General features: G+C 38.5%; 1 protein-coding gene across 9 annotated transcripts in view; it reads left to right on the top strand.

Annotated features, from left to right (window-relative positions):
- Positions 1-21,880, top strand: part of LOC131676612 (neurexin-3) — a 252,382-nt gene that overhangs the window by 216,148 nt on the left and 14,354 nt on the right. For 4 of the 9 annotated variants that reach the window (XM_058955778.1, XM_058955777.1, XM_058955774.1 and 1 more), the window contains 9 exons: positions 3,948-4,055; positions 4,121-4,505; positions 4,568-4,944; positions 5,176-5,296; positions 14,982-15,129; positions 15,234-15,991; positions 16,048-16,226; positions 16,286-16,457; positions 16,516-16,748. In XM_058955778.1, coding sequence (XP_058811761.1) covers positions 3,948-4,055; positions 4,121-4,505; positions 4,568-4,944; positions 5,176-5,296; positions 14,982-15,129; positions 15,234-15,991; positions 16,048-16,226; positions 16,286-16,457; positions 16,516-16,748 — 2,481 coding nt within the window. The remainder of the gene's footprint in view (positions 1-3,947; positions 4,056-4,120; positions 4,506-4,567; positions 4,945-5,175; positions 5,297-14,981; positions 15,130-15,233; positions 15,992-16,047; positions 16,227-16,285; positions 16,458-16,515; positions 16,749-21,880) is intronic. The other 5 variants (XM_058955779.1, XM_058955775.1, XM_058955773.1 and 2 more) reach the window with 2 other exon arrangements.

Genomic DNA, 21,880 nt, shown 5'->3' with positions numbered 1-21,880 from the left:
TTTTCATTCCTCCCAGAACTTTCAAGAGATATTAACATTAAACAGATAAAAGTACATACAATCATGGATGCCTTAAAAAACTTGGATAGCTCTAAAAGCCCTGGACCTGATGGCGTTCCACCGGTGTTTTTAAAAACTTTGTCAATAGAACTAACCGCTCCTTTATTTTGGCTTTTTAACATGTCTCTAGAATCAGGTTGTTTTCCTAAAACATGGAAAAGCTCTTTCCTAGTTCCAATTTTAAAAAATGGTAAAAAAATCCGATGTGCGTAACTATCGTGGAATAGCTATCATCTCGTGCATTCCCAAGATTTTCGAGGCGATTGTTAATGAAAATTTATTCCACCAAATCAAGAACAGAATTACCCATGTGCAACATGGTTTTTTCAAAGGGCGTTCTACAAGTACAAATCTACTCGAATTCATTAACTACACATTAACAGCAATGGATAACGGAAACCACGTTGAAGCTCTTTATACAGATTTTAGCAAAGCATTTGATCGCATCGACATACCCATGCTACTTTTTAAATTAGAAAAAATGGGGTTTGCGCCAGGACTTCTTACATGGGTACAATCATATCTTACAAATCGTGAACAAGCTGTTAGATTTAAAGGGATAAAATCAATCCCAATTCAAGTTACATCAGGAGTCCCTCAAGGGTCTCATTTGGGCCCGCTATTCTTTATTTTATTTGTTAACGACATTTCCTTCATTCTAAAAAATGTAAAAGTTCTTATATATGCTGATGATATGAAACTATTTCTAGAAATAAGAAATGGTGAAGACTTTCAGACATTTCAAAACGAAGTAAATATATTTTATACATGGTGTAATAAAAGCCTGCTGAAATTGAATGTAAAAAAATGTAATTCCATAACATTGAGTAGAAAGAATAATATACAGAACAATAGAATCTTATTGGGAAATCAACAAGTAGAAAAGTGTGACAGAATAAGAGATCTAGGAGTTATTATAGATTCCAAAATAACATTCATAGATCATTATAACACAATAATTAACAAAGCAAACAGCACACTAGGTTTTATTAAACGCTTCTGCTATAATTTCCAAGATCCCTACACAATAAAAACATTATATGTAGCCTATGTGCGTTCAACACTAGAATATTGTAGTATAGTTTGGTCGCCTTTTTCAGCAACACATGCAAACCGGATAGAATCAGTACAAAAGCAGTTTTTGATGTTCGCTCTTCGTAAACTAGGTTGGACTGGACTACATTTGCCATCTTATGAAGCACGGTGCATGCTAATTGACATTCAAACCTTGAAAGATCGTCGTGAATTTTCTATGGTATCATTTGTAAACGACATTGTATCACATCGTATTGATTCAATCGAACTTTTATCGAAACTAAATTTTTATGCTCCTTCTCGACAACTACGTAACCGCAGTATCGCCATCGCACCAATTATGCCAAGTTTGGCCCTTTAAACCAAATGATGAATATTTACAACAAACATTGCGAAAGCATTGACTTCACTATGTCGAAAACAAAACTTAAGCAGCAGTTTAAAGTAAACCAAAATTTTAACTAGTGTTAAGTTAGTTTAATAATTATTGTAAGAAACCGGTCTACATCTGATTGACGACTTGAAATAAATAAATAAATAAATAAATAGAACTTATTTTAGAGAGTGGGGCCAAAGTGTAACCTCCTCTCAGATTTTGACCTACCTAACAAAATGCGTATACATGGATCTCTCCGCGCAAAGTGACCAAATAAAACTAAAACTTGAAAGCAATCTTCACGAACTGGAACCAATTTTGAAGAAATTGTTCATCTAGAGCCAATATTTAATAACCCTAAGTCTTTTTGTAAATTGAACCACCCCTCAGCCCGAGGGAACACCCCAATTTAACAAAAACAGCTTTTTTTCAATTATATCTCCGGTGCTGATGGCACTAGAACCAGAAAGGAGTTTTTTGATGAAAATTGTACAAGAAATCTAGAAAAACATTGATTTTAACTACACTGTTGCCAAATGTGCAATTTAAAGTGAATTTATCTTATTACACAAACATTGGATACTGCAAATCTTTTCGACACATAAAATGTCATCGGTTTCTGGCACTCTCTTGGGATAATGATGACATGCTTCTCAGTATTCTGTTTCGAATGTTTTTGGGATTCTGATATTCTTAGCATTCCAATGAATATATGCCCGGACCTGTATTTAAGTTATTTTTCCCATTTACACATTTTTGTTTTGTTTAAAAAGAGTTAAAAACCCCCTTAATTGAACAATTATTTCGAAAACAAACTCTGTGTATTTTATTAGTAAAAAAGTCTGGGAGTTTTTTACTAATAAGATGGCGGAATCGCTGTTTTTTAAGAAAAATTTCGCCATTTTATGAGTAAAAAGCCTCCTTAATTGAAAAATTATCCCAAAAACTCTACGTAGGGGTTAGGTATTTTTACGTAGAATGTGTATGCAAAATTTGAAATAAATCGGTCAAGTTGTTTTTGAATGGCTGATAACACCGCAAATCGTGTTTTTCCGGAGACGTTCCACAAAAAGTTTCGTCACCGAGTCGCTAGTTGATATTTTTGCATGAAAGAAATACAGAATGTTATTGAAATGATGTAGTATAATGTACAAAAGTTTCGATCAATTCGCTTCACCCATCTTTCTTACAAAAAATTAACAAAAAAACTGAGTTTTTTACGCTGGAACCCTTATCCCCCCCCTTAAACATTAGCGTGATCGAGCAACTTCAACCGTTCAACCGGCTCTATCTGTAACATCGTTACAAGGGATAACAGACGAGAATCTGGTGAATATGTTTGAACTCACGCATCTTAAATTATTTAACTCTTGGATATGGGTGAACTTTTACTAAGATACGTTGACTGAGAAAATATTATTTATTTCAATAATATTTTATGGTAGAGTATTTACTGAGGATTTAAAAGCTCTTCGGGTTTTTAGACTAAAATGATGACTTACAACTGTGTTGAAGTAGAATACTTCTAACGTTTCATTACAGGTATCCCGTTTTAAAACATTTAGCTGGAATAGTTTCTCAGTTTCAGACTGTGAATAACTACTGGTATACCGAACGAAATAACCAGTTTTTGCGCTGTCTGTTCGAAACTAATGCGAATAGTCAATGCCATAAAACTTACGACCGGCAAGCGAGCATATTACTACATTGTTAGCACCGCCCCATTGGCGGGCTAGGCATAAATTAAAGTACCTGTTTGAAAATTATTTATTCCGTGGTTTGGTTGTGCCGTGTTAACGTCGACAGCAACAACCGGTTGGATCAGGCCATTGTCAGCATACCATCTAGCGAACCACCAACGTGTCGGCCCCTATTCAGAACCTCCTGTACAGTGTAGGAAGCGTTTTATTAGGATGTCTTAGCGATTCTGTTTCAAAATCTGAACTAGCCAAAAAATAAAATCTGCAAGAAAAAATTTCAAAAAATTTCAATGCGGTTGCCTTCTTTTATTTCTTCCAATCTTTCAATATCTTGTAAGAGATTAAAGCTGAGCATTTTCGAAAAAAAACCTCATTCCTAATACGCAACTGATGTGAGATATGAGATTTAAGAGAAGACTTTCCCCGGCTGGACGTGTTACAAGAAACCCCCCAACCAAGCCAGAAAAATCCCAACTGCAGCTTATTCCCCCTGAGGGTTATGCAATTGGCCAAACATTTAACTCATTAGCGCGTTATCCCGGAAGTAACTTCCCAGGCGACGATTCGTGATAAACCAAACAAACAGATACAGCAAAAAAAAGAGCGAAACATAATCATAAACAGAAAGCATAATTATTCCAGCATTAATGCTAAACCCCTCGCGGTTCACCCGCCGAGTAACCCTCGCATACAAAGCGAAAGTTTGTTTCTTGTAGAGAATGAACGTTACCATTCAAATTTAATTACACTTTACCCATTTCTCTCGTCCCCCGCAGCTGCTGCCACCGTGGGACGTCTCGAAGCAGGGAATGCTGTCTTTCAAATTCCGCACAAATGAACCGAACGGATTAATTATCCTGAATACTGTGGCGAGACAACCGAGGGTAAGTGTCTGATAATTATCGCGTCTTTGATGCTGTTAGACGAAGAGAATTAATACCTTTTACAGCCGGATTTCTTTGCGGTCGAACTGCTCAACGGACACATTTACATTCACATGGACCTGGGATCGGGTGCAGTTAAGGTGCGGGCATCCAGACGCCGCGTGGACGACGGTGTCTGGCACGAACTGTCACTGCGAAGGAATGGTCGCGAAGGAAAGGTTGGAGTCGATGGACAGTGGAACGATTTTCGAACCCCAGGAGATTCGACCCAGCTTGAACTGGACAGCCCAATGTATTTGGGTGGAATTGGTCCACCGTATGCCGATGTGGTGATACCTCCGGCCATCTGGACGGCAACGTTGCGACAAGGATTCGTTGGCTGTCTGCGGGATTTGGTGCTGTCGGGAAAGCCAATCGATATAGCCGCCTTTGCCAGACAACAGGATTCAGGTTGGGGTTTTGTACGTAAAGAAACTAGGTTATCGATTATTAATTGTATGTTTTATCATTAGGAGCAATAAAACCGTCCTGTCATGTGGTAGCCAATCAGTGCGGAGGATCGGTATCACCCTGTCAAAACGGAGGACAGTGTACGGAAGGTTGGAATCGGCCGCTGTGTGACTGTTCGGCAACTTTGTTCACGGGACCGACCTGCGGTCGCGAATCAGCAACTCTCGCGTTTAACGGATCACAGCATATGGCAGTATGGATTGGAGGCATTCAGGGAACACGAACTCAAACCGAAGAGTTGGTGATACGATTTAAAACATCACGCCCGGCCGGTCTACTTTTACTAACCAGTGCTGAATCCAGTTCGTCTGATCGACTAGAAATCGGACTGGTAGCCGGACGTATTCGGGCAAACGTAAGACTAGGTGAACGCGAGAAGGTAACGTACTTTTGCTTACAAATCAAATTCCACACCTAACTTTGTTCAGGTTACAGCGTTCAAACAGCACACAGAACAATAACCTAGCTCTCACTAGTAGAATAGAGTTTCAAATTGTTTCTTCTTTTTTTTTCTTTTCCCATATAATCGATCCCGATCTCTTTAACCTTCAAACACACATAAACAACAATCGATTCATCCGAAACCGAAATAAAAAAACAAACACAAAAGAATCTACTGGCCGGTCAGGGCGTCCTCAACGACAACAACTGGCACACGGTGAGATTCTCCAGGCGGGCGTCCAATCTGCGACTGCAAGTTGACGGGGCAGCTCCCGTCAGGGGTATGTTATGTATGTATCAACAGCACCATATATTGCCCTAATACGTGTCGTGACGTGTCGTTTCTCTTTTTTGATGAAAAACAAATTGAGATGATTGCTCAAACTTTCCACAATGCTTCAAATTGATTCGTTGATAGAAGCAATAATAATAATAATAACAACGGAATTGGTATCGATCGCATTACTGATTAACAGCTGAATAAATCGGTGAAACGTCTCGGTCTCCCTCTTTCGGCAAAAGTAGAAAACCAAGCCCAAAACAAACAAACGTCAATCAGAAAAGGAATATTCTCCCAGATTATTTCCCTCAGATTAGAACTAAAACAGCTAGGGAGAAAAAACTCATTTTACCACCCCATCCCTCGCTGCTTTCACACAAACGAAAACGCCGATAAAAAAGCGCAGAAAATTGCTCACCTCTAATTTTCATGTTTTGTTCGCTTTCCTTCCATCAGATTTCATCCACCGTTTTATACTTTGCTATCCACCCACCAACAATACTATCAGCATTTTCACCTACCATTGCGCGTAGATTAACGGCCATTGTCCTGGAGAAGAACAAAAGCTTCTCGGCGATGGATACTCAATCCAGAACCACCCCCACCCCCCACACAAACACTCTCACACAGACAGACACACATTTCGGTTCACACTTTTTGCACCCTCCTGTAGGCAACACGGACTGCAAGTTTGGAGGAAAATCCTATCAAATCAAATTTCATAACCACTTCATTTTTACGGCCTACACTCTGCCATAATACAGCTCACATTCCACTAAGGTCAGTTGTCTTTCGAACCGTCGTTGATCCGTTAGCTTTTGTTGACGATCCATGGGATTACATTTAATTAATCGTTGTTACAAGTCGGACGGGGTGCGCACTATGGACTACAAACCGACTTTTTGGTTATAAATGCACACGCCACCGAAAAACCATCTAAAATTCAGTACTTTTGACTCAATCTCGTGGTATCGTGCAGGAAGGTAAAATTAGGTAAACCGTGTTGAAGGTAGTTTCCATTTAACTACGGCAAAAATAATAATTCAACCTTCAGTTTAATTTACTTAAATTTAAGTTGAATTTACCTAATTTTGAGTATACCCCAAACAACTTAAAAGTATCTTACTGCACGGAAGACCTCGACTGAGTCGAATCTCTCGTTTTTTTTTGACAACACTAATAAGTGCGAAAGCGACGCACAGCACAAAAGTACCTAAATTTAAGTCAAAAGAACTTATTTTGTAGGTTATTTTACGGTTGCGTTCATACTTTCAATCCTGGAACACGAAAAAGGGGTTTTAATTTGGTGAAACTTTTATTAGGGTGGCTCATTCAAATAGCAAAATGAACATATCTTCCTTGCTAAGAATGATAACCCTCTACAAAGTTGCAGAAGAACTATTTCTGAGAAACTTTGATGAATATATCCAAGCTCCATCTTCGAACGTTATCATTTTAAACCGATATTTCTGTCTTAGAGTGGTTGTTGACAAAACTTTCCAAATGTTATTTGTTTGTGAATTTCGTTTTTCTCTAACCCTGTTATTCTTAAAATGAGAAATATCTTCGACTCATGCTAAAAATTTGACATTTGTCAAGGCTAATACTTCCGAAAGTAGTAAATATGGCATTATGCTATATTACTCTCTAACGAGCAAACTGGACAAGATTCAAACTTGAGCGTGAAAGGCATAAACCTACTAAGTCATTGATTACGCTTCGAACTCATCTCATCCGTATCTGGCACCGATTTGCAACCAGTCGCTTTTGCATTTAGCATCTGTTGACCATAATTGAAGCGTTTTCCAGTATATATCTCTCAAACCGCCATTTCTTCACCTTATTGTAACGTTCGGGATGATCTAACTACTTACATTTAAGCGACCGAAATTAAAAGTCGCAAGAACAGAATATACTTTGGAAACACCGCAGTAAAATTGGAATTGGAATTTATTGGATTCCGTTGAAGCAGTGCTGCCAAGGACAGTCTCAGTTAATGTTCAACTAAGGCTTAAAAAAGCGGCCATTTTGGAAAACAATAAAAAAACAGTTTTTTCTCATTTTTGACTGTCTTCGATTATCTTTTCCATGCAATTGGAGTATTAGGTATAAATATTCTAGGAGAATTGTGTTTGGTAGCACTGCGAAAGAAGCACATGCCTTGTTCAAAAGAGGCTTTTCGTGTTTCATGACTTCCAACAGTTCTTACGAAAATAGTGTTGGAATAGAAAAGAAGAAGGGTAGAAAACAAAGAAAAAACAATAAGGAGGGGAATAAAAGGAAAAAAGAAGAGCAAGGAAAAAATCAAGCAAAAAAAGAAAAAAAAGAAGGAAAACAAGAAACAGAAAAAAGAAAATAAAATGAAAAGTGAACCAATGAAATGAAAGGAAATATAGAACGTCCAGTAAAAACAAATAGGAAGGGAAAAAAGACCAGAAAGAAGAACAACTAAAGTAAATAAAAGAATGAAAGGTAGGTACAAAATAAAGTCACATAAGGAAGAAAAGAAAGAGGAATAAACGAGTAAGTAATAGGGAAAACAAAGAAAGAAAAAAAATACGAAGATAAAATAAAAACAGGACAGCATAGTAAAAAGAGATAAGATTGAAAAGAGCGAAAATAATAGAAATAAAGATGAAACCAAAACAGACAAGAAAAGAAAATTATGGAAGAAAAGATAAAAATGAAGCGATAAATACAAAAACGGGGAAAAAGAACAAAGGAAGGAAAAATCAAGAATAGCAAGAAAAAAGGCTGGAAGTGAAAAAAAGGATGTAAATATAAACGAAAAAGCAAAGAAAGGAAAGTGACAATTAAAGAGAAGGAAAGAAAAACAGACAATGGAAAAAGAGCAAAACACAAAAATAAAAGGCTGAATAGGGGACCATGCATAAATGACGTAGAATTTTGGGGGGGGGGGGGGGGAAAGGGATGATTGGATGAAGTGTGACGAAGGGGAGGGTATAGTCAGAAGTTGTCCGACGTAGCATTAAGTTTAATTGTTTTTGACGGACTTCAAAACCCATTGATTAGAGAAAACATTATAAATTCCTAAGTGAAATAAATTTAAATTCCCACACCGGACTTTCATGTGGTAATTTTTTTTTGATTCGCGAAATTGTAAGCCAGTAAAAAAACGAACAGATTTTGTATGCGGATTTAACCTGCTACCTAAGTTAGCTTATCATGCTAACTAGTAGACTTAGTTTGGTAGCTGAATTAAATTTTCTCCTCGGATTCAAGCAAACAAAATTTCGTAATTTAGTTGAATGTATGTTTCTTAGAATCATTGGCAGCTGCAGGATTGTGCACTGAGAGAACTTCTCTTCATGCTCCACGACATGTGAAATTCAAAACAAAACTATCAACGCTATATTCGTTATGAAATGGGATTATTTTGCATGCAATTTGCTGTTATAATGAAAATGTTGATAAACGCCGTCAAACATTTTGTAGGGAAATGTATTTGAGAGAATTGTAAAACAAATTTATTTTTTTTCATTACGGCCGAGGGTGGAAGTGGCGTTTGGTAGTTGCTACGTTATTTACGCAGAGGAGTTTAGAATTTTGTGACAAAATGCTACGAGGGGGAAAGGAGGGATCGAAAATCGCTGAAAAAGATAAATAATTTCTCTAAATGACGTCGGAAACGAAAAAAATAAATGAAAGGAAAAAGAACAAAAGGAAAATAATGAAAATTAAGAAGGGGGAATGAAGCACAGCAAGAAAAAGAAAAAAAGATGATATTGGATTCAAAACTATAACGAAAATAAAAGCGAAAGCAAAGAAAAAAACAAAAATGACAGAAACGATAAATTACAAAATGAAAGAAAAATTAAAACAAAGAATAGAAAAAAGAAAATAAAATAAAGAGCACAAAATAAAGACAAAATTTTAAACGGAATAGAAATAACAAATAAAATAAAAACTAAAGAAAATGAAGAAAAAACGAAAAAGTTAAGAATAAAGAAACATAGTTAAAATGCAAAAACAGAACAAAAAATTCAAAAAGAGAAAAAAATAAAGATTAGCTAAGCGTAATTGCTAAATCGATTGCCGCATCTCTACTGGGTTCGATACGCAAATCCCGCAAATACGGTAAGACATGTTTCTAATACGAAAATAAGGTTGAATAATGTTTATTGAAAATAGAAAAAGAACAAAGAGAAAAGATAGAATAAATCACAAAAAAAAAGGAATGAGAAGAAAAAAGAAAGAAAATCAAGGAAACAAAGCAATGAAAAAAAAAGAAAACAAGATCAGCAAAAGAGAAAGAAAAAAAAAGGAACAACGAACGGAACAAATTAAAAAGAAGAAAATGATATTAAGGAAAGGTACAAGAAAAAATAGCGATCCAAAAAGAAACATTTGAAAAAATTTCAAATAAAAAATTACAAGAAAAGCAATGAAAAGGAGAATGTGAGAAATCAAAAGGAAAAAAGTAAGCATGAAACAAAAGGAAGTAAAGAATAATAAAAAAGAAACGAAAATAAGGACAAAAAAACTAAATAAAATAAAGAAAATAAAGATGAAAAAGCAAAGAGAAGATAGCGAAGAAAAAAGAGAAAAAAAGAAGAAAAGGAAAACAAACAGAAAAGAAAAGAAGAAAAACGATGAGAATGAAAAGAAAAAACAGAAAAGGAGCATGAAAAGAAACAAAAAAGGAAGTCATGCGGAAAGGAGAAGTGGAAAAGCACAAAAGGAGAGAAAGCAAGAAAATGCTGATAGTAAAAAAGACCGAAATAAACGAAGAAAGGTAATTAGGAAAAGGAAAGAAAATAATAAAATAAGACAAAAAAACAGAAAAAAAAATTAAAGAAATGTACGAAAAAGATTCAAACAAAGAAAGAACAGAAAAAGACGAAGTAGGCAAAACGAAAAAAAGGAGAAAAAAAAATATTGGAAAGGAAAGAAATGAAAATAAAAAAGCAAAGGAAAAAAGCAAAGTGAGTAAAACAAAGCCAAGCAAGAAAAAAAAATAAGGGAGGTAAGGAAGAAACGCCAGAAAAGAAAGGAAAACCGGAAGGAAGGCGAAGTAGAGAAAAAAAATATTAAAAAATCAGGGAAAGAAAAAACTAAACTGCCCATGATCGCATATTTGTATTATTTTCTATGAGATTTTCTATCTTTCTGGGACTGATTTACGATCATGGGCAGTAATGGAAAGAAAAAAATAAAAAAAGAAGGGACAGAAAAGTAAAAAAAAAACAGAAAAGGAAAGGATACCTAAAACAACAAGAACAAAGAGAAAACTAAAAGAGGCAGCAAGAACGAGGAAAGTAACGAAACAAAAAATTAAAGAAAGGAAAGAAAAAACAACAATGGAGGAGAAAGAAAGAGACGAAAAAGTGGAAAAGGAAAAAGATAAAATAGGAGACAAAAATAAAACGCAGAAAATAAAGAAAAATAAAAAAGGAGAAAAATGAAATGGGGAAAGTAAAGCAAGGATACAAACAATAGATTAAAATGAAACTAAAGTATGAGCATGTGAATAAAGGCAAGGAAACGAAGAAAAAATGTAAAATAAAAAAAGAAATAAAACATAAATACGCGAGAGAAACAAAAAAGATAGAAAAGTAACAATACGAAAACAAAGGATTGAGTCCGAAAAAAAGGAAAAACGAAAAATAATAATAATAAAGTATAATAAGGTAAGAAAAGAAAAAATAGTAAGAAATAGTAGCTTAGCTCACATTTTCCCGAAACTGTCATCTTTTAATTGCTTATATATTTAAAAATGTTTTAGCTTAGTTAAAGTGTTAAAGGAACCTCCACTAATCGTTTGTGTTCTGTTTTTTTTTTCGTTTCTTGTGAAAAAATGAAAAATGAGGGTTAGCCCCTTTTGGTAGCCAGCATATTTAAAAAAATAAATAAATTTTAATAAATCTCAAAAAATAAAAAATAAAATGATATTAATTCAAAGATTGCGGAAGATGGGCAAATTTGACAATATTGAATCCTGAGTAAAGAAGAAAATTAGGAAATAAATGATGCTATCAACAAATTTTGATACAACAAAAGCAACATATTAGAATACAAATAAAATATGAAAGATGCTGGACAAGCAGAACCAAAAATGTTTTCGAATAGCCATCTACAACTGTAGAACAACGTTCCAATTTCTTAAGTCAAATGATTTAACTTATATTCACGGCTCTAACAAATTCTAAACTTATTTTTTCCGGATCATTGAACAGCTTACGCGACATCGGTGCTACTGAAAGTCCATATCAAATTTCGGTATAAAAATGCGGCAAATTGAAATGAATGGGATACGCATGCTGCAATAAACCCATTGTTGCATGAATTTATCACTTGTAATTTCAATTCTCATCCTTCGAATGAAGAATTGGGGAAAACCGGTTATCCAACCAGCTAGTTATCGGAGTTAATATTTCGAGCGCACATCAAAAGTCACGAAGCATCCATTGGATCGGACGGGTTCCGAGCTGGAGCCGCAATTTTTCCCGCGAACACGTACTTTATCAGTAGGACGACGTAACGAGAACCAAATTGATTTAACGAGTGGATGAATGATAACGAAATGTCATCGCTGTCTCTCTGGCGGTTTGATGTTCCGGCAAAGTTTCCTCCCACTTCCCTGAGGTTACATAATAATGAGAACGGGCTTTCGGAACGCAAATGAAATTTTGTGTGTGCTGGGGGTCTCCTCTCGCAATCATATTAAGTAGAAAAAGCCACAAAGCTTCCCATCCCACCCGAAACGGTCAGTAGAGAAAAGACACTGATACCGCAACAGTCAAAAACCACTCGAGTACCGATGATGGAGCGGGGAGGTTTTGTAAGCCGGTCCGGTCCTCGACACAGGCTGTCATGCTCCACGGGTAGATGCTGAAAGTGGTAGTAGTGAGAGACTAGTCAACCACATTGTAGTTTGAAAATTTGATCTGCGGTGAAAAACGACAAACATAAATTGCATAAATCGTTATCATTTAGTGATTTACCGCTATTTCTATTCTTAAAAAATAGAAGATGTATAAAAATATTATGGAACTATCAGACGTGTAAACAAGTCAGCTTCGAAAAAACGTGGGGTACCCTTTTCGGACGGCAGGCATACAATTATGACTTTTTACATTCCGGACAAGTGCGAATAGAGCAAATATGATTTATGTGACATTGAACTTTGTGTGAGACATATTTTCATCAACCAAAAAAAATACATCACAGGGAAGCAACTTGAGTCCCTTGTTGTTCACCATTTTCATGAACAATATTATATCGCTGATGAATTCAAACTGATTCATGCGAATTTCGTCATCAGTAAATGGTGCCATATTTGCAATTGATATTCAGTTGAACGAACTGCTTAACATTATAAAACTACCGCTCCCAAAATCTCGATACATTCCCAAAATAGCCTACGATTACTGACGTTAATCTTATAACGGCTAAAAACAACCTTAATAAAATATACCGCAAATTGAAATTTCAATAATTGCATCTGAAATACGGATACGGTTATGATACGGACGCTAGTCGCAAAAAAAATACAACTCATAAACACCGAAAGCTGTGTCGTCCATCCGCCGCCTTATCATCCCACACGATTCTGCACTCCAATCCCACGTACATACGCCACAGCACCCACATCGTGACTCACCAAAACAAACAACATTGATACGCTCCGTGCTATTCGATACAAAATAATTTATTGTCGACCCAAAAAAGTTCTGGCCCGAAAACAGAAAACTCGTTCCCTGATGCGACAACCGTTGCCACCCACCGTCGGTCGCCGCCTACTTGCACCCCATCACCATGGAATCATGCGTTTTTTGTTCATTCCCATGTTCGCGACCCAATAGTGCAGGAATTTAATACACCACCAACCACCTCACACAGACACAACTCTACTTCGGCCGAGTTTCCGTTGAGCAGTATTGGGCAAACAGGAATACCGTAGCCTCTAGTAGTTCGCTGCAGTACTCGATCAGACACTGTTTTTTGAAATTGGTAAAAATTTAGTAAAAAAAAAAACTCGAACGTCAGGGCGCTAATTTATTTGCACCAAAATTTGAAAAAAAAAAAAAAAAGTAATGATTATTAACCGTTATTAGTTAGTTGATATGTAATTTTTTTGTTCTTTTGATACTTTTGTTTTATGTTACTTTCAAATACGTTTGATAAGTTCGTTAAATGCTTGCATCTTCAATAACAATTTAAATCATTTTTTATATCCCTTCTCTCAACTATTTGATTTGTATCCTGTTTTTTTTATCGTTTCGTAAATTTGAAATCAAAATTGCCTGCAGCTTTACTGGCATGCCCCAAATTGTACTACCTCCGAAAATTGCATGCAGAATGATTTTTAAACAGCAGAACGTTTCACAAAATCACCAAAAATAGCTTACAAAATTAATTTATATATTGGCAACTCACCACTAGTAATATAACCAACAAATGTGTAAAATTCCTGGCCCCCATTCACTGAAATTACTCTGAAACCGCCCAACCGCAACACAACAACCAATGGTCACGTGCCGAATAAAACGCTCATTTTGATTTTTGAATTTTATGACCGCAAGCGAACTACACATTCTCCAGAAAAAAAAAACATTTATTTTTGCTAATCGTACCAACCGTTTTTCACCGTAGCTAGTGGTTTTAGTTAACCCTCTCACTCGTGTATCAGAAAGCTAACCGCGAAAACTTTCCTGATAAACTACCTACGTCACTCGCGTTGCAACTATGTCGAATCCAAAACACCTCCCCCAACCACCATCGACATTAACAAAGTAGTCCATGCACAATTCATTACTATCGAAACTTTACCCCACAGAAGTTTGCTCCATGTTGTTAGCCAGCTGTCAAAATCATTAGTTTCAGATTCATTCTCGCTGATGTCAGCAGGCATTACGTTATCAGTTTCTGTGCACCGTTCTATTTGGTTTGAGAAACACGCACACATCCTCGCTCTTCGTCACAATCATGGCACTGCTACCGCCCTCCTCCCCTCCGAATTCATCGCGTGCAAATTTAGAAAACCTCGCACCGTTGCACTAACCGTTACAGTCTAAGTTGAAAGAGCACCGTTTATTGCTAGTACCAGTCGACGACACCATTTTCACCATTTATTATTATTGTTATGATATCGCGATTGAAATCAGTGGCAATCGAGGCAAAATTAGTTTTCCGGAGAAAAAAAAAACACCCGCTTTTTGGCTGAACTTCTTTTGGTTTTCCGTTCCCTATTTTCTCTGCCAAACAACGTTTTGTTTAGTTTCGGTAGCAGAAAAAAGCTTTTTGTGCGTCGATGGTGTATTTTGCAACGCCACCGTGACTCCAACCTTTTTGCATCCATCCTTCTCCACCAAATCCCGCTCCTCAGCCTGAATCAAAACAATAACCAGAAGCTCCCCAGTTTTCAAGATTGCCTAACAATATGCTATTTTGTACTCTCAGCTCAGCAGAGAGGAGAAACGAAACAATCTTTTTACTTGAATGTGTCCTCTTCTTTCTCTTCTTATCTCTTCTTTTCACTTCATTGTGTATTTTCCTTCCTGCTACCCCGCCAAAACGCCAACAACCATCGTGCCAAAATACCACAATCCAAACCGAACAAAACTCGCCCACGATAACAAAAAAAAAACAAAACGGATTCATAAATTTCACCATATTCACATTGTAACAAATATCGAATCGATCGACACTCCCACACATAACACATAATCTAGCGGAAGCAATTCTGGGCCGACACAGCACCCTAGAGGTGAAATCGCTTCATCTGGGCGGTCTGTTTCACGCCGAAGAAGAAATACAGATGACGGCTGCAATGCCCAACTTTGTCGGTCAGCTGCAGGGCTTTGTTTACAATGGACACCGGTAAGTTAGGTTGTTAAACGAACTACATTACCAACCTTTTTCGATTATCGATCAACATGTTGATTATTTTCTTTCAAACTATATTCCATTTTTTCCCATCACAGCTACATCGATCTGGTAAAAACTCTCGGTCCAGAACTGTCCGCTCTGCCGACGACCACCTTCAAACTGACGGCTCGTTTCGTAAACTCACCACCTGGCTCACCGTATCTACCGGCAACGTTCCGTTCGAAACACTCGTACGTTGGGTTACCGATGCTCAAGGCCTACTCGTCGGTGTTTATCGACTTTCGCTTCAAGACGCTAGAGCCGAACGGTCTGCTATTCTACAACGGTGGCAAACGGAGCGATTTCGTGGCGGTTGAACTGGTTAACGGACATATTCACTACGTGTTCGATTTGGGTGATGGACCGATCACGATTCGGGACAAAGCACGCATCCACATGAACGACAACCGGTGGCATTCGGTTAGTATACGGCGACCGGGACCAAAGACACACACACTGGCAGTGGACGAGTCGATTGAAATCTACACGGCCAACGGGAACAATATGAATCTGGAATTGGAGGGGATTCTGTATGTTGGTGGTGTTTTCAAGGATATGTACACAAGGCTACCTACGAGTATCGCGTCACGATCCGGCTTCGAGGGTTGCATGTCTTCGGTAGATTTGACTGATTCGTCGCCTAGTCTGACGGAGGATGCGGTCGTTCCTAGTTCGCTCGTAGTGTCCGGCTGCGAAGGTCCTACCAAGTGTAGTCAGAATGCTTGCGCCAATCGAGGCATCTGTGTGCAGCAGTGGAATGCCTATGCCTGCGAATGTGATATGACGTCCTTCACCGGTCCAACCTGTTATGATGGTAAGTAGGTGACGAGTTTATTGAATTGAGCATGTTAGTAAAGAGTTTTTTTTCAGAATCGATATCCTATGAGTTTGGCAACAACAAAGGCTTGATCCAGTATACGTTTCCACCGGGAAGACAACCGGATACCGAAGAGGACAACGTTGCTTTGGGTTTTGTAACGACCAAATCCGACGCTGTATTGCTACGAATCGAAAGTTCAACGACCCAAGACTATATAGAAATGGAAATCGTACGTTAACAGAGTTGAAATATTTCCCCTTGATGGAACTATTTTTTTTTCCATGACAGGTCGAAGGTAACGTGTTCATCGTTTACAACATCGGTTCACACGATTTGCCACTAGGTGAAATAGGTGTAAAGGTGAATGACAACAATTACCACATCGTACGATTCACTCGAGTCGGAGCGAATGCTACCCTACAAATCGATGATTACAACGTTCAAACGTTGTTCCCTTCGGGTAAGACCCGACTGCATTTTACTGCTCTAAGTGCCAATATATAACATTCCGTTTGCAGGTCACCAATCGACGATATTCACGTCGATGGCCAACATCCAGGTCGGTGGTAAAATTTCACGTAATGGCCGCGCCCGTATCGAGCGGCCATTCAGTGGCGTAATTGCCGGACTCTCGGTGAATCGGCTACGCGTGTTGGATCTTGCGGCGGAACGCGATCCCCATATTAACGTGCGGGGTGATGTGCAATTGGTAACTGGCGTTTTAGATAGAAATGACCAAAGAATGCAGCAGGTTAGAATTTTAAACAAAAAGCAATTCGAAACTTATAACCAGTAAACACGACAACTAACAGTCGCTCGTTACTTTCGATTTAATCTACTTTCGTTGGTTTGTTATTGTTTGGTTTGGTAATTCTTTGTTTGAGCCATATCGAGCCATTAGTGGTCAGTACATTCAAATTAATGCCATTTTTAGGTTCGGTATTTTGTTATTTGCAATTTTGTTCGGTTCCAAGTTATTTTCTTATTTATACAGGTTAACTGGGAACGAGTGTAAAGGGTTAAATAGAATGGTCTGTCAATATTGGAGTGTCAGACCTGAATTAAAAGAAATCAAAGTTGCGAAAATATCTCGTTTGCTACAGAAAGCAATTCGGGATTTTACAGATTGTTCATATCGGAGCTAAACGCTCCGTCAGAGACGAAGCATTCTGTATGAATCTTAAATAATTTCAATGGTTAACAGTAGAGGTTATTCAAAAGTATTCATGTCAATAGAAGTACTTTAAGTACGTACTTGAAAATGTAATCGTCGTCACGTCGTCCAGGATCATGAACTGTTTGGAGAGCAGTCTTTAGTGCAGATACACTGTTATAATAACAGACGGCAGTGATGTGATCTTGCTGATGACACGGACTCGAATTATTTTTGCCTGCGTGATAATCATGCGTGCTTCCAGTGACGATTTTTTCCACAGTCTTTGATCAGTATGACTCAAAATCTCAACCCTCCGGCAGTTGCACCCTTCTCTACACTTAAAAAACCGCCTGCAGTTTTCGACCGATTTCGCCTGAATTTCAGAACGCTACGAACTTAAGTTACTGCACGGCATCCGGAGGGTTGACCTGTATTAATCATGCACCTACGTCAATAACAAAAAATATTTTGCTTTATTTTAAGATACTAAAATAAACTATATTGGAAAACAGCAAGGAAAGGCGTAGCTGGAAGAAGAATTACACAGTTTCGAACTAGCAGAACTAAACCTATTACAGCTCTACAAACACAATAGGAATCCGTGAAGTGGGCCCAATAACGGAAAAACGGACTCTCGGATGATCATCTGTTGCCAATTAATTTGATTTAATAGAAATAGAACACAAAAAGAAAAAAAATGAGGATCACAGTAGACCGTCAACGTCTTTCAGCGTCGAAAAAGTGGATGATAGTTCCAGATCGTAGGAAAAAAAAAACATAAATAAACCAGACGAGAAGGTAAGCAGAGTTCCAGATCAACAAAGGGTCAAGTTGCTACCCCGTACAGCCAGATGATCAACCGTTTATGTGCGATACAATTGTACAACTGTTTCTAGCAAGCGTGCTCCCTCGTGCTATCGAGAAACTTCGCCAACACTTTGGCCGTTCCGAGCAACTGCTAGATCATCAACTGAACTAGTAGCTCTAGTTTGCGGCACCAAAGAACATGAAAGAGTTTATTGCGAATTGCTGGAAGCAGCCGACTTCGATGAGCATGGGACAGACCCACTCTCACAGCTACTCTTAGAAACTTAAAGGTCTTATTAGCATTTTTGTACTGTCGTTGACCCAACAAATTCGAACAGAACGGCTGGGTCCTCTAGAAGGTTGATAACAGTCTATTATCTTTCTCCGGACAAAATCAGCCTAGAGGCTGTGTGGCATCCGGCAGGTTGTAGATCCACTGGGTTCCTGCTCACATGTCGTAAGACGCGACTTAAAACAAGTCCTTAATTCAAGGTGTTTCTCCGTGCCAAGGACTGAATGGATGGCAGGACTAAAATGTGCCAGTCGCGCACGGAGTGTCGTGGGTCTTACCCTTCCTCTGCTAAGAGAATCTCTGACACAGTGGACGTTTGTTTCTTCGCAAATCGTGGGATTCAAACGGATGGCTATGTCGTTAATACCCATTTCGGGGTTCGTTAAAAGCGATTATAAACCAACCTGTTTGGTATCTCCTAGCTGCTGTACAACAAGTGCTGATGATGAAATGTGTTGTGCTGTGATCGAGTATGGTTAGAGTAGCACAAATTAATCTTCAGTATAAACGTACAGCAACTATGAACTATGAAACTGCTATGTTATTTAACCCCGTCTTCGTAGCTTGGCATGACAAATCCACGTTAAATGCCAATAGCACTATTCGCAAGTATACATGCATGTCTCATATCCGACCTCACAACTCGCGATACTTATGCTGTCACAGTCAATATGACTGTTGATAACATAAACAATAAATACGTCGATTGTTCGGCATATTTGTCGCGTAATTAACCATCACCTTCTGATGATTTCAAAAGGGTTGTATTATACTGTGACAGAAATGGGTTTGCCCTCATAATCGGCAGTGATGCAAATGCCCACTACATAATTTGGGGCAGCTCAGATATAAATTTGAGAGGCACCAAATTGATGGAATACTTAAGCAGTACAAATCTGCACATACTAAATGTGGGGAATCGCCTAACATTTGCACGAGAAGAGAGGTTAGATGTAACTCTCTGCTCTGACTGGCTCGTACCGGACGAGCTCGAACCGTCGTTCTGACCATATCTACATCGTCTTTGGTCATTTAAACGTTCCGCTAGATATCGTCACATATCGTAATCTCAAATCTACGAACTGGGACCTCTACGATGAGAGCATGGCGACTAGGTTTCAGGGGTATCTTCCAACGATTGAATATCCAAGTGACTTGGATGAGGTCGTGGATAAAACAAGCTCACTCGCAGTAGCAGTATACCAAGAGGCTTGCTCGCTTCGAGTTATGCATGCTTCTAGAGGAACACCCTGATGGAATACCGAGCTTGTTCGACTCAAAAAATTAGGTAGAAGAGCTTGGAATCACAGACGCAGGGACGGGTCGGAAGCCTTTAAGTTGGCTCGCAAAGCATACAGAAATGTCCTTCAATCCTCTGAGCGAAGAGGTTGGAAAAGCTTCTGCCCAAATGTCTCAAATCCCAACGAGACTAGCAGATTAAATAAGTTACTTTTGAAATTGAAAGACTTTCATGTCAGTTCGATTACAACTGCTAATGGTGAATACTCGTCTGGCGAAATTAAGTACTCATCTGTCTTTATGACACACACTTTCCAGGCTCTACGGAGCCATCGCTGGCGACTGCCGCTGAGTTCTTTTCAGGTAATTCTGATTCTTGGGCATTTGCTCGTAGAGTTGTGGCAACCGAACCAATCAAATGGGCGATTGAAAGTTTTGATCCGTATAAGTCTCCGGAAAAAGATAGAATCTTTCCAGTTTTACTACAAAGAGGATATGAACACTTCAAGCATATTTTGAAATTGGTTTTTACTTGTAGTCTTGCAGGATACATTCCATTAGCGTGACGTGAAATAACTGTAATATTCATTCTCAAAGGTGACCGCGTCACTTATGATGAGAGCTTTAAATCGATCAGTCTGACCTTCCTTCTCAAAACAATTTAATCAACCACTACATTAGGGATGTTAGCTTGGGCGAACACCCGCTGCATGAAATGAAACATGCATATCACCGGAGGAAGTCTACTACCACCCTGTTACACAATATTGTTACAACATTGAAAAAGCTTTTTCACAATAGCAAGTTTAGGAGTTTTTCTATCGAAGGTGTTTTTGACGTGTCCTTCGAATCCATCTTGGAAGCAAGACGAGATCTTTTACTATCTTCATATATCACGAACTGGATACACGCAATGCTTAGCAACCGACATCTGTGCTCATCGTTAAGACAAGTAGAGATAAGGAAATTGAGTGTCTGCGGATATTCCCAAGGTGGTGTGTTGTCACCGCTTCTATGGAAACTTGTTGAGGAAGCTTCATGCGCTTGGCTTTCCGACGTATGGTTTCCCCATTACCGGTATTTGCATTAACACGCTTTTTGATTTGATGCAACAAGCAGTATGTGTTGTTGAGCAATGGTGTCTTCATGTTGAACTATCAGTTAATCCAAATAAACCATCTATGGTGCTTTTCATGCAACGAAAGTTTACAACCGGAGCTCGTTCATTGTAGTTTTTTGACGCTGAAATTATTATCGCAGATCAAGTTAAGTACGTTGGGGTAATTCTTGGCTCATAACATAATTGGACAGCGCACATCGGTTTCAGGATCAAGAAAGAAGGCCATCTTCGGCCAATGTATACGGGCTTTCGGCAAATCTTGGGGACTCAAACCCAAGCACATTCAGTGGATCTACACAACAATTGTTAGACATTACTGGCATACGAGTGCCTTGTATGGTAGCAGAAGGGAGAAGTCATGACAATCCAATCAAAGCTAATCCATCTTCAGAGGATGGTCGTGATGGCGATGACTGGTGCGTTCTCGACAACACCTACTGCATGTGTTTCTGAAACAAAAAGAACTTTCTTGTGCATACCGTCTTGAGGCTACTGGGCTCTGGAACAGTAACCCAATAGATCGTACAACTTGGGATGAGTATACACTTGCTCCCAGTGACCTTACACTCACATGTAGTTTTAGAACTTTCAATGTGAGAATTTTTCGCAAGGAATGGCTATCTGGTTGGATGGAGCGACGATTTGAAGATTATGTAGTTTGTTATACTGGCAGTTCTTTGTTGGAGGGCAGAGGCGGTGCTGGTGTCTATTGTCGTGAAATAATATTAAACCAGTCTCAATCGCTTGGTAGAATTTCGGGTACGATTTTTGCTCTGACAGGCTGCCACTTAGTTCGATAGATTCGAGATCGAAATTAGTAATCGTATGTCGAACTCAAGTCGAAGAACGTAGCATTTCAAATGCTGTCTACCTTCTATGGGTACCCGGTCATTTCGGTATTTCTGGAAATAAATGGGCGGACGAAACGACTAGAGTGGGCGCTGCGACAAACTTCGTTGGGTCCAGAACCAGTTCTACCACTTTGGATAGGTATAGCTTGTTAAGTTGCGTTCAAACAAAGACTTTTCTGCAGAATGTAAGTCCAAAAATGTCAAAGAATTTGCTGCATTTTTCCAAGCAGAATTACAGTATTCTAGTCAGGGCACTAACTGGTAGGGTTGCCACCTCCGGCGAGGTTTTCACCCGGAGATTTTTACTGACCTGGGGTAGGCTTTTATAGAAGTACGATTATACGTTGAAAACAGACCTACCTGCCAAGTTTAAATGAGAAAAGTATAAACTCTTACATTTTTCTTGTAATTCGTCGAG

The sequence above is a fragment of the Topomyia yanbarensis genome, chromosome 1, assembly GCF_030247195.1.
Source record: "Topomyia yanbarensis strain Yona2022 chromosome 1, ASM3024719v1, whole genome shotgun sequence".
In the NCBI taxonomy this organism is placed as follows: Eukaryota; Metazoa; Arthropoda; class Insecta; order Diptera; family Culicidae; genus Topomyia; species Topomyia yanbarensis.
The sequence above is the reverse complement of the archived record's forward strand: the minus strand, read 5'-3'. Positions and strand labels throughout refer to the sequence as shown.